Source organism: Ictalurus furcatus, chromosome 1 (assembly GCF_023375685.1).
Source record: "Ictalurus furcatus strain D&B chromosome 1, Billie_1.0, whole genome shotgun sequence".
In the NCBI taxonomy this organism is placed as follows: Eukaryota; Metazoa; Chordata; class Actinopteri; order Siluriformes; family Ictaluridae; genus Ictalurus; species Ictalurus furcatus.
The window spans coordinates 18,214,200-18,227,653 of record NC_071255.1 but is presented as its reverse complement, the minus strand read 5'-3'; the positions used below and the strand labels follow the sequence as shown (position 1 = coordinate 18,227,653).

At 36.5% G+C, this 13,454-nt stretch overlaps 1 protein-coding gene across 1 annotated transcript; it reads right to left on the bottom strand.

Moving 5' to 3' along the window:
- Window positions 1–372: 372 nt before the first annotated feature.
- entpd3 (ectonucleoside triphosphate diphosphohydrolase 3) lies at window positions 373–11,544 on the bottom strand. Its single transcript, XM_053630515.1, has 10 exons — window positions 11,218–11,544; window positions 10,084–10,206; window positions 7,466–7,583; window positions 6,653–6,794; window positions 6,060–6,219; window positions 5,590–5,817; window positions 3,832–4,104; window positions 3,430–3,540; window positions 3,159–3,293; window positions 373–2,414 (listed from the first exon to the last, which is right to left on the bottom strand). The coding sequence occupies exons 1-10, from the start codon at window positions 11,272–11,274 to the stop codon at window positions 2,223–2,225; spliced, it is 1,539 nt and encodes a 512-aa protein (XP_053486490.1). The 5' UTR covers window positions 11,275–11,544; the 3' UTR covers window positions 373–2,222.
- Between the last annotated feature and the right edge of the window lie 1,910 nt (window positions 11,545–13,454).

Here is a 13,454-nt window from a genome sequence, read left to right as displayed (position 1 = left end):
CGCCATGCATTAACCTGACCCTTCTACAAAGCTGCATTATATGATTTGAAGGTCCATCCTACACACTGCACTTCACTGTAATTGAGTTATTAATCTGCAATGTAACACACACGCACGAGCTTTTAAACGCCTGCTCACGTGCGCGTACACGTCATACGCGTGCACTGGAAGTAGCCTATAGAGGGAGGACAGACAGAATCATCTATAATCACAATCCAGATATTACATATTTTCTATATAAACTTAATCAGTTTTAAACCTCCATGACTGTAAAGAATTTAAGTCAATACTGCTCTCTACTGGCAAGTTTATGTAATTTGCAGATGTTTAAATCTAGATTTATCTATCTATCTAATTTCCCCCATGGGATCAATAAAGTCACCCTGTCCAGGGTATACCCCGCCTTGTGCCCGATGCTTCCTGGGATAGGCTCCAGGTTCCCGTGACCCTGAAGAAGGAGTAAGCGGTAGAAGATGGATGGATGGATGGATGGATCAACAAAGTCTTATCTTATCTTACAGCCCCAATTCCAAAAAAAGTTGGGATGCTGTGTAAAATGTAAATAAATGTAAATAAAAACAGAATGCAATGATTTGCAAATCGTCCCGACTTTTTTGGAATTGGGGTTGTATTTTATTTGATCCATCTATGGAAAACAGCAACCAATATAAACATCATACCGGGAATCTTTTTGTTTGTTAACATTCAATGAAGTTTATTATCATTTCACAAAAATGTGCGCTGAAATATGACATGCATTCAAACCTATTTTAAACCCACAATGCAAGACAATGAGACAAACATATAATACACAACAAAAATGTTGGATGCTTTAAGTATGCTTTCTTAATTCTGAGAGGAGAAATCCATATCCTGAACAATATCATCTCCCATCAGAATGTATAGACCTTTTTTTAATTATTATTATTATTATTATATTTTAGATTTGCTTAACCAATACCCTGTACAAATCTGTGAAAACAACTATGTAAACCTGTGCTTTACCAAAATTTCATTAATGTTGGTGAAAGCAAGGATTGTTTCCTCGTTTTTCCATAGTATTCTGTTAGGTTTAGGGGTAAGTATGATATGTTATAAGGCAAGTTTAGTGCATTTTATTTACAGAACAATATTACCCTGAAAATTCTACATGCTACAGGCTACATGTAGATTTATTATTATTATTATTATTATTATTATTATTTACAAGTTACTATTCATGACTTTGGCTTGGTTTGTTATATTGCTGCATAATAAATCCACAAATTAGAGCCTTTATGTTACATCTAACACGCTCAATCTAGAAAACACATCAATGTTAAGTAAACCTGTCAAAATAGGGAATATGAAGATGGAGTGGATAGAGATGAGCAGTTTTAGTAGTAGCACTGGCAAACACAATCACTTATTAAATATTAATTATTCACTTTCTAAATATGATAAATCTGCTTTGAGCCTTTCTAAAATGCATGTGGAACAGTACTAGACATACTGTCACAATTCTACTGTATCGCTATTCGCTCTTATTACAGTAATATTCCAGTATGAAATTAAATAGATTGTGAAACATCTACCACAATCACACACAACTTTGTGTCTTAAGCAATGATTTACATATTGAAGCACAGTAGAAGCATGTTTAAACTGAACAATTGTCAGCAAGAAACAACCTGTTTTGATCAATTTAGTTACAGTGTGAATCATGTAGATTCATCTGAATTACATGAACATTTGTGCAATATAAAATCATAGTTTGTTGAAGCCCATTAAATTTAAAATACCTTCACGTTGTTTCCTTTTAAGTGTCTTCAACTTGACCCTTGACACTGAATTAATGAAATCTAAACACAGTCAGCAAATGTAGAAATGATAAACCCTTCAAACAGCTTCTTTGCAAAGTGCTTTGACCTCTTTCCCAGTAGCAGACCATCATAAATGCTATATTTTATTTTGCATTCTGGCAATAAAGATGAATCTCTCATTTAGCTGAAATAATATAGAAGAGGTTACATGTGCTATTGTGCATCTCTTTGGTGGAGATGGCAAGACTTCAGGCAGTGAATATTGTAGTGTGAACCTGTTTCTGGGCCCTGTCAGGAATAGCTGAACCAGTAGCACAGACAGCATGGTAAACAAAGGTTTTCCTGCATTTCATTGTGCTTTTTTTTAGTGCTGTTGCTCAAAGGCAATCACTAGGCTCCTGAGTAGGGCTTTCAGAGACATCAGTAAAACATCTGCACCAGTTTGATAATGAGGAACATAAGAGTGATGATGGTGAGAGCGGAGAACAGGAAGAGCAGAGTAGCGAACACACTGTTGGAAATGGGTAGCTGCGGGAGCTTTGCCTCTGCAGGGATCATGTTAGACTGAGCTAGCATGTAGCCCAGGGACCAGGCTATACTCGTCTTATTTACCTGCAAAACACCAGCAGTTACATTTTAATGGCGAATTTACTGTTACCTCTTTAAATTGTTAACTTTAGAACTGTGGGTAGGAAATACAAGAGGTCCAGTGACTAAGGAATGTGATGCGAAATACTGTCTTGACCAGTATGTCTTTTTCAAAAAGGAAAGATTTTTAAAAATCTTAAAGAAAAAAAAAAAGAATGTATATTGTGTATGTCAAGGGCTGGAAAGAGTGTATTACAGTAAAGATTTTGTTAGTCAACATTATTTACAGTATTAACTGTAAGTTAACACTGAGCATTAACAAAATCACATGTACTGTTAATTAATGTTGATTATTAATGAATTGATTGATTTTTCAATAAATACATTTTCAACAATGAACCAAATAATTGCACTCATGATTATTTTATCTGTACTCATTTTTTAAGAAGTTCACAGCAATCTATATCATTCATTCATTCATTCATTCATTACGAACTGCTTTACCCTGTTCAGGTGAACAGGTGAACAGGTGAACATTAATATGATGCCTTAATTAATCTGCTTTTTATGGTTATTTTCCAAACATAAATAAGGTTGATGCTTGTGTTCTAATATTTACACCCTGAGATCTGAGTTAAAATAATTAATAATTATTAGTATCAGGGCTGCCAAGCCCAGTGCTCCTGGGCATAAGATCCACCGTGACCGTGATCAGGACAAAGCATTTAATGAAAGTGGGTGATTGTGTTTTATATGTAATAATCGTACCTCTTTTTGAAAATCAAGTTTTTCCCAGTTGCCTGCATTAAACTTGTATCCATCTGCGAGAATTGTATAAACATAGTTCGCAGAGTAACAATACGATTTCAAGTGTTTCTCTGTGATGTTGTAGTTTTTCTTGAGCTGGAAAAAAAAAACGGATTTGTCTCAGTCAGCAGTCATTTGACTTTTTCAGCACAATTCAAATAGAAGAGAAACCACTTTAAAAAATAGATACCATACAGTACATTCTCTTTGACACTCTGTGGGAGGTACTCACTGTTTTCCAGTCCATAGTGCAGAATGACCACACGGTGGAGTTAAACTTCTCCAGACTGTTAGAGCCCTTTATATCCAGAGCCCCAGCTGTGTAGTAAAATCCTGCATAGGCCTTAACAGCAATAGATACATTAACACCAACAGTGCAGTACTAAAGCAGTCATTGTGATGATGGATATATGCTTTAAGCATACTATGCCTACAAACCATACTGATATTAAACTTGCCCTTTTAATGAATTATAAGATCAGATGGCAAACTCCACTTAAGTAACGCACTTAAACGTTGGTTTCAGTACGTCGGATTCATTTCCTTGTTTAGTTTAGCAATCCACAAAGACTGAAATGGAAATCTGCTTGATGATATATGATCATAATTGTATAAATTAGTTAAGAATGCCTACCATGAAGTCACCTGTGATAGGTGGTTGGTATACTCCATTAAATGAGCAGTGCTCATTCCCCTGACAGGAGTTCAGGTCAAAAATCCTCTTGACCAAAGTTTTGCACATCGCTGGATCACTTTGTCCAAAGAACGTGAAGGACTTCTCTGGGGTATAGCGAGGTGGAGTAGAAGTCTTTGTACATTCACTGCCAAAGATGTCATCTCCAGGTATGGTGATGTTGTAGCCAAGAGGGTAGCATGGGTGATTTATACGTGATGAATCAGAGTACAGCTGAGATGGGCAAAAGGTGCTAAGGTTAGTTATTATACCATAAAAAAGAAAACCGCAACTCATTAGCTCTTTAGGAAAAGATGACACATCAGCTATATCTGTGGTATGCAGTATATGGTATCATTTCTAGCTAAGAAGAGCAAAATAAAAAGGAGGAAAGATAATGAAGGCTAATGTAATTTTATCTGCCACTTCTCAACAGGACGTTGCTAATGTCAGAGTAGTCTGGGAAAGCATTAATATAGCTAGGATTAAGCTCGCTCCATTGCTTTAAATGGACTGTGTATGAACATTATTGTATTAGTACAAGGAAAGTTTTACAGGGATTTTGCTCTCAGCTTTGCTCCAGTCTGGTTTGTGTAATTAGAGTGAGGATTAAAACAAGTCCAATGGATTGATCGATACAGTAATGCTATAATGAAGCACTAACAGGATGAACACTGGCCACATACTGAGATGACATTCAGCACTTTCTAAAAAAGAATATTTGTAATTCACATACTTTGCATAATAATAATAATAATAATAATAATAATAATAATAATAATACACAAAGCCAGAGTATTTTTGTAGTAGTGATATTTTGTTTGGATGACACACGAGAAGGTTCATTACAGCATATACAGCTGAGGGCAGTGTTTGCATTGTCTGTGTTTTTTAATCCGAGAAAAGAAAATACACCTTTACATAATAATTTATCTACAAAAAATAGAATTGCAAACTCTTAAAAGTGAAATGCATTAATATAAAATGTGGTGCTATAAGAAGAAAATATTTTTGAAAAGAGGTTTTGCTACGAATCTTTGTGTACTCATAACTGATTTGACTGTTTATGACAGTGTTAAAACAGATATGTCAAGAACAATATGTTATGAGACAGTTATAAAGGCAAATTGTGGACATATATAAGTTAGGAAATAATATGTGTATCAAGTTCATAAAGGGACATGCAAACAAAACCATCCATACATCCATCCATTTTCTGTACCGCTTATCCTACACAGGGTTGCGAGGAGCCTGGAGCCTATCTTAGGGGGCATAAGCTGGGGGACACTCTGGACACCTTTTCACACACTACTGACAATTTGGAAACACCAATCAGCCTACAACACATGTTTTTGGAATGGGGGAGGAAACTGGAGTACACGGAGGAAACCGTGCAAACTCCGCACGGGAGCCGAGAAACTCCCCAACCCCGGAGGTGCAAGTGTGTAAAAGTAGCACATTTGCAAGGTGCAAATGTGCTAAACATGCAGTTATCATTATATTAACATATTCTGCTGTAACTGAAAATCTTTGATACTTATAAAGGAACATCTGTGAAGCCTAACACACTAAGTGTCTAACTAAAATATACAATTCTTTGTCTTCTTTTGTTTTTGTCCTATGATTTATGCAAACTTTTGCACTTGGCTGTATAGCTGCGTTCCCCCAACAACAATTAACATTTAAGTGCAAAGTTATTACAGGATCAGAAAACGTTACCTTTACAAGCTCTGCCAAAACTTTTTTTTCAGCCTCATTTTTGCCATAGCACAGGAAGCTGTGTGTGTAAACATTGTATTCATAGCCATAGAGTGAAATTTGGATGAGATCTGCTCCTCTGGCATCAAGTGGGGCCATGAAGGCAATCTGAGTGGAGGCGCCGCCCAAGTCCAATGACCCCACGGTTCGTGCTCCACGAGGATGAACCCATGCATTCCATATATTTTTCTGTACAGATCAAAGTGAACAAAGCACAGCTTAATAAATACTACTGATCTGGGGAATATTACAAATGTACTGTAATTTATGTTTGTGATATTCAAAAACATCAACAAACTAGCCTAGACATAAAAATATGCTAGAAACCATTGTTATGCAGATTTCCCCAAAAATGTCCCGAGGAAAAAGTATAAAAACATGCAATAATAAAGAGTGATGAATGTGAACTGGACGCTCCGTCTTGACCTGACCTCCAAGAAGTTTCCCATCAGGTAGTTGACGGTGATCCACCCATACAGCCCCTCTTCCTGACCTGAGATGATGGAAGCATTGTGGAAATCAAATGGTAAAGATTGAAGATACTCCTGTATGGAACGCAGGACAGCATTGGACTTCTCTTGACTCTTCTGTCTGTGTACAAATATTGTGATAGTTAATTCATCTAAAATAAAAACTGTTTTACAGGTCAGGTTTTATCCAATTAAATTCAATCCAGTATTATTTGTTTGAAACCTTTAACAACAGCCATTTTCACAAAGCAGCTTTACAGAAACCCAGGTGTAGAGTTAGATCCCTAAAGTTCAAGCCGCACGTGATAATGACAAGAAAAACTCCTTGAGATGTCAAGAGGAAGAAACCTTGATAGAGAACCCATCCTCTTTAGGAGGACACTGGATAGTGGGATTATAAATGATGACATAGGCTATACTGCTTATCCATGAATAATGTAGCTTTAATAATAAGGGAATTGTGATCTTTGTGCTAAAAGTGGAAAGCAGTAGGTTTGATCACACAGTTACAGACAAACAGCTGTGTAAAAAAACAAAAACAAAAAAAAGCTTACTGGAGCAGTCTCATGCCAGCAGTTGCACCAAGAAAGATGGGCGTTGATTCACGTTGATGTGTGGGGATGACTTCCGTTATGTCTGCCATACACTTTTTAAGGCTGTTCCAGGCTTCCGCATTCATTTCTGAGATACCAGGACCTGTCAGTGAACATGATCATAGTCATTTTATTTAATAGCCTACAATCCAGCATATAATACATGTCACCTATCACAAGGTGTCATGTGATAATTGAGAAACAGTGTAAGGAGAAATAGCATGGCCATACAGTCTTCATATGAGAATGGCTTGTTAATAGGCATTGGCCACACTTTTGTTGGAATACAATGTAGTGTAATATTCACTTGAGGTTGCAGATGTAAACAAATGCTCAGTCTAATCTCTGTTGTATCAATCACTAAACTGATATATATATATATATATATATATATATATATATATATATATATATATATATATATATATATATATATATTGAGAGAGAGAGAGAGAGAGAGAGAGAGAGATAGAGAGCATATGTATGGTTTGAAAACAAGGCATTGCTTTCTGTTTGCTTTTATGAAATCAGCTATAAATGTCAATGTGGGCTGAAAAACTCCTGGTTTCTTTGTTCAAAGAGAATTTAATCTTTGCCTATTAGTTGAAGCAGTCAATAAATAAGATTGCAGTCCCATTTCATTGCCTCGCATCCAGCACAGGAAATCCTAGTCTGAGTTTTAGTGTTGGGTGAAATCCCACAGAAAAGAGGGCTTTCCTTCACAATTCTGTATGTTCAGACTGTGCATTATGGGGATGAATGTTTGTTCCACACCTTTAACCAGACATTTTGTAGTCTGGGTCACAACCCCAGTGTTGTTCTCTTTCTCGGCTGGCCACTGATATAGATATACAGTAGTTCTGGAGGAGCCGGCATCCAACACAATACCATACTGTGCAGAGAGATAGAGAGAGAGAAAGAGGGAGAGTGAGTGAGCGAGAGAGAGAGAAATTAGAGAGAGAAAGAAAGAAAGAGAGAGAGAGACCAAGAGACAGAGCCAGACAGAGAGAGAGAGAGAGACAGAGACAGAGAGAGGCACTGGAACATTCAGTCATAAATAGTCCCAGTTGTACGCAGCAATTAGAGCTCTATCAATTTACTGTAGCTGAATTTTTTTTTTGCTCACTGAACATACATTCATGATGTTATGTGCAATAACTTAATGCACAAATATGATTCCTGCTGCTCTCACACAGATCTCCTTTTTTTTCTTTCTTTCTTTCTTTCTTTCTTTTTTTTTTTTTTTACACAAAAATAAGCCAAGCCCATTCTTCAGTCTGCTTGTACTCTGATTTGTTTTTGGTCATGCAAATAATTGTATGGTTACACCCCAAATTACACTAATGACAGTATTTTCTGTCATTTCTGTGTTTGGAAAATGTGCATGTGCATCAAAATCACTTGTCACTTGCAAATTTTAACACTCTCAGATTAGATTTTAATCACATCCAAAAGCCGTCAACTAATCAGAATGGCTTATGGTTTTCAACCAACAAAATTATTAATACTTTTCTACGTGCTTAATTTGGGTCGTATGTAGCATGTGGACAAGGTTTTGTATCATAAAACAGATGTTCAGTGTGGTTTGGCTGCTACTTTCTGACAGAATAAACAACTTTCTGACAGAACAAACAACATAATTCTTTATGTGTATTAAAAGCAAATGTGCACAGACCCTGTAATATAATAAATGATCTTAATTTTTGGTGATAGTCTTGCTTGTAATGGATCAGCACCACTTGTGTGGTTTTAGAGTGGGGCATTTTCTCCTGATTGAAACTCATAACCAAGACTGATTGATTTATGATGTTTGGCAGTGTGGAAAACCTGAGAGCGAGGAGAATGATTCCTAAATGAGAGAGCATAACATGTTTATGAGCAGGGTTCAGAATTCATACACTATATGGCTAAAGGTTTGTGGATACCTGATCATCACACATTCACTTAACTAGTCCATCACAGCCTTCTCCAAACTGCTGCTAGATAATTTGATGCACATATTGTCTAGAATGTCTTTGTATGCTGTAGCATTATGATTTCCCTTCACTGGAACCAAGGAGCTTATGCCAAACATCCAGCATGACAATGCTCCTGTGCACAAAAAGAGGTCCATGAGGACATGATGTGCCAAAGTCGGAGTGGAAGAACTCGAGTGGCCTACACAGAGCCCCGAACTCAACCCCATTGAACACCTTTGGGATGAACTGGAACATGGACTGCACCCCAGGCCTCCGCGCCCAACATCAGTGCCCGACCTCACTAATGCTCTTGTGGCTGAATAGGCAGTAATCCCCACAGCCATGCTCCAAAGCCTAGTGGAAAGCCTTCCCAGAAGAATGTAGGTTATTATAACTGCAAAGTAGGACTAAATCTGGAATTAGATGTACAAAAAGCACATATGGGTGTGATGGTCTGGTAGCCACAAACCTTTGGCCATATAGTGTATCTTCCAGCAAAGCAAAACAGTATGCATATTTGTGCATATTTGTGCAGAAGAAATGTATGAAATAACAAAACTAAACTAACAGAAACTAAAAGAAATGTACGCTCATGCAGTCTTGCCTTGTCCAGTAATATATCTCCATATTGTCAAGAGGCGTTCGTTATTGCCTGCGGTCCACTTCATGTTCTGACATGAGAAGCGCGAATGGAAAACACATACTCTACTTCTAATAAATAGCTTCACAACACAGAAAATGACTTCACAATACAGACCATGGGTGGTGGTATCCCAGACCCAGATGCAGAGGAAAACCCACTGTGATTCATAATCTAATAGGTATTGTGTTAAACATTAAGAAGTTATAGAAAGTTAAAGCTATAAATATATAACAAATCAATGAACGCTCTGCAGGGGGAAATCCACACCCATAGACTTAGAAAATGATTCTGTGGTTATTCCTCTGTAGGAGCCCTTCTATGGAAAGCATTACGACAAAGTGTTTCCCTTTCCGTTTTTCAAGAAAAAGCATTTTAGGGTGCTAAGAGCACTTAATTATCCAATAAATTCTTTTGAACTCTTTTAAGCGTACACAGCTTGCAGTTTCACTCGAGCATATAATAACACTGAATATTCCTAGTGTGAAATAATTGCTGTCAGGTACCAGGTTTATACTAACTCTTGCATACTCAGCATTTCCAAGTTTTGTCTCTTGTACCTGGTCAGTTTCTCTCCTATAATTACAAATACAAATTACAAATAATTACTATATATATATATATATATATATATATATATATATATATATATATATATATATATATATATAAAATCACATTTTATATATAATACAGAATTCTATCTATATTTAAAAAATGTGATTATTGTTATTTCACTCTGATACTCTGGGAATGATCTGTGAGTTTGATTAGGCCCATATGAATAGTCTTACCTTAAGTCCAGGGGAAAGATAAGTCCTCTGTTTCACCTGAACTGTAGCTATTGCTATAATGACGGCTATACTGGCCAAGAGAAAGAAAGCAGCTATAGCTGTTGCCAGTTTAGTTGTCATTATCTGTGAATGTAGAAAAAGACAAATGGCATAGAGCTAAGTAAACTCTTGCAGTATTCACATTTAGCAGTTAACACTATGACACCTAGCTTATTTCATATTACTGTTGGGTTTTCGAAACTTGAGACAAATGAGTTAAATGCATGAAAATAAGACTGAAGTGCTTTTGAAAAGGGTTTGAAATTTGGTGCCAAATACAGTGGTTACAGTGAGTCAAGAAATGCAATGCTTCCAGAGTTTTTCAAAAAGAACTAGCAATGATGAAAAAGCATAACTAAATCAGGCACAAACTGTCCAGATCAACAGTCTGATAATCAACAGAGATAATGAACCCAAAAGGTTTAGCAGCATGATCTTAGAAATGTACCGCTAATGTTTAGTACTCTCAGTAGCTCTCAAATAAAGAACAATGACTGCAAATGGACACCATAAATATATTTAACTACTCTATTACACTTTGCACTATACAGCATTTGTATCTACTACACTTTACTTTGGCATTCTAGTGAAATACACAGATGTCAGATTTTTTCTTTACAATCTAATCAACTCGGATGCTGGAGATTAAACCTGATATCTTAGGTTGAAAGTCCAGGTCTTAGGTATAGGTATAAAGTTACATAGGTATTAAGTGTTTTACTATTATCAGAATCATTGCTAAAAAATTAAAACATTGTATTATTTTGGCTTTGTAAATGCAAGTCATGCTAGAGGACTAATTATATCAGATGAAACAAACAAACAAACAAACAAACAAACAAACAAAAACATAAATAGCCTTAAGTAACTATAAGTAGCCTTATAATATACAGATAGAAAAAAACTTAAAATAGACAATGCAAATGTTAGTCAATGACACAAGCAGTGACGTTACTTGAAGCGACCATTCAAAGCAAGTTCAGTCCTGCAACTGTCACTAATTGGAAATATGATTTGTCCAATGAAGACTTTGTCATTGCTTGTTCCACCCACCCCAATAAACATGCAAAGAAATGAATGGACATATTTTCCTACCCTTCTGTGAGAACCTCCAGTGAGGTGATCTGACGAATGTGATTCCCTCTTGACCATCCTGTCCAGGCAAGTGTATGTATGAGTGGCTGTGAGACTGATCTGGAGCTGTGTATGAGCATGTGTAAAAGACCGCTTGAATAGGAGGGGCCGAGAATTTCTCTCTGTAAGTAGAAGCAATACAGTTTCTATTAAACCCCTCCTACTCAGGAAAGTCCAGCCCTCCTAGGCCCTTGCAGCTAGTACTTTTTTGATAAGTTCAACTAAAAGAGTTGTTCTTTTGGTTATGGGCTTGGTCTTTGGCATACATTTTCCCATTTTGCAAAATCAGAAAACATGTAACAAGTCACATGTATCTTGTATGTATGTGTATGTATGTGGGGAAAAAAGCAGGATGTCTTTTTTCATATTTTATATAAAAATGCATTAACAGGCTACAACAATGCTGTAGGTAGCATCTGTATCAGTGAGTAGTTTTTGCTTTGAAGGTAACGGAAAATGTAGATGACAGCTTTTAAAGAGGCACTTTAAGGAACTGTAAGAAGGAAGACGTAATGTCTGTGGTAACCTACAGCTCAGACCACAGGAAATGAGATCTGTGTACTAAACACATCAGCTTTCAACCTTGGCAGCTTTGCTTGAAGGTTTTGGATTTTTACATTTAAAGGGCATAGAGAGATAAATTAATTAATAACTAATTAATCATCATAAAACTCGCTTACAGAGCAACATGAAAGTAAAAAGTCACAGTGCTAAACAGTTTTCTTCAATATTGCATAAGCTCCTCCTCCTCTTCCTACTAGTAGGACAACAACAACAACAGAAATAGTATAATAAGAAGGAGAAGAAGAAAAAGAAGAGGAATATATCAATATACAAAAATTATATATCAAGTTTAGAAAGCTTCACCACATCAGATACGAATCATTCTTAACATTATCTTAAAACACCTGAAGTCGAGCCAGAATGCATGGAGACTGACCAGAGGAAAGACAATGAAAGTGGATTAAGCTGTTCTCCTCAGCACACACTGGTACAACAGGCATATTTTTAGATGAGAGAGAGAGATTTGATACCACATTAGTGAGTGGGATCCGGAAAGTTAGTCACTCACTATTAGATTGGTAGAGTTATGTGAGTGGGAAGCCGCCCTATTAGCTCTCACTGGCTTCTGAAAAGGATTGCAGCCTTTAACTTCACTACTGTGCACATGAACCTCAGGCCTATAAATAATCACGTATAGTATGTAGTGTTTCATAAAAATACACAACCGATGTCTTCACTTTGAATTCTTGATTTTATAACAGCCATTTAATAACTTAATTATTATAATACACCCTAACTCAGGAAAACCAAACTAATCACACTTGTCCCTTGTGGTTATTTGTTTGGATGTCTTTTAAGATTTAGATGATATAAAACTATGCACTGAATCAAATATGTATAGGTGGACACTGTCATGCTCTGTGGATAATTAGCACTAAAGGCTCTGCTATTATAGATTCCAGAAATGGAGTCCATTTTGACATCCTTAATACTCCAGTAAAGAGTAAATTAAACCTAATAGAGCAGTCAAAGAGATAATGGATTCCTAAGTCTCCTGGGGTATAAATGAATTTGCCCAGTCAGCCAAAAATCCTCCTTCTATTTGTCTAAATCTGTCATGTTGGTTATGTCTTGTACCCCGATTACTCCAAACACATTTCCTCTGATCAATTAAGTGCTGAATAGAAGAAGATGATAGGAAATGGTTTCCACTGCCACATTATGAAGTCACTAAAAGTATTGTGCACCAAAGCTGTCTTGTAATATTAGAAAATGATAATGCATTGTGTAAACAAATATCATACAAATAGCTCATTCATGGATGACTGTCAGGACCTCTGGAGAGTCATTGGAAAGAGGGAGTGAAGTCAAAATGGGGGAAGCGTTTTAGACTGAGTAGCCAAAGGGCTTTTCCTTTTCATACTTGAAGACTGACATCAATTATGCACAATTGGGGAGTTGTTCTCAAATGTTTAACTGTTTTAGCCAAATATCACTGTTCTTTGTTCTGACATTTACTGGCATCAATCATCAGCCACATACAACTAGCAGTTATATATTATAAAGCCAGATCTACAGTATTGTGGAACTGTTAGACATCTGTCTTGGCCACCCAATTTAGAAACAGATGTATGCAGACAGATATGATTTTGTCTGTTAGAAAGACCTTTGATCTTGTGTTGTTTTTCAGTCCA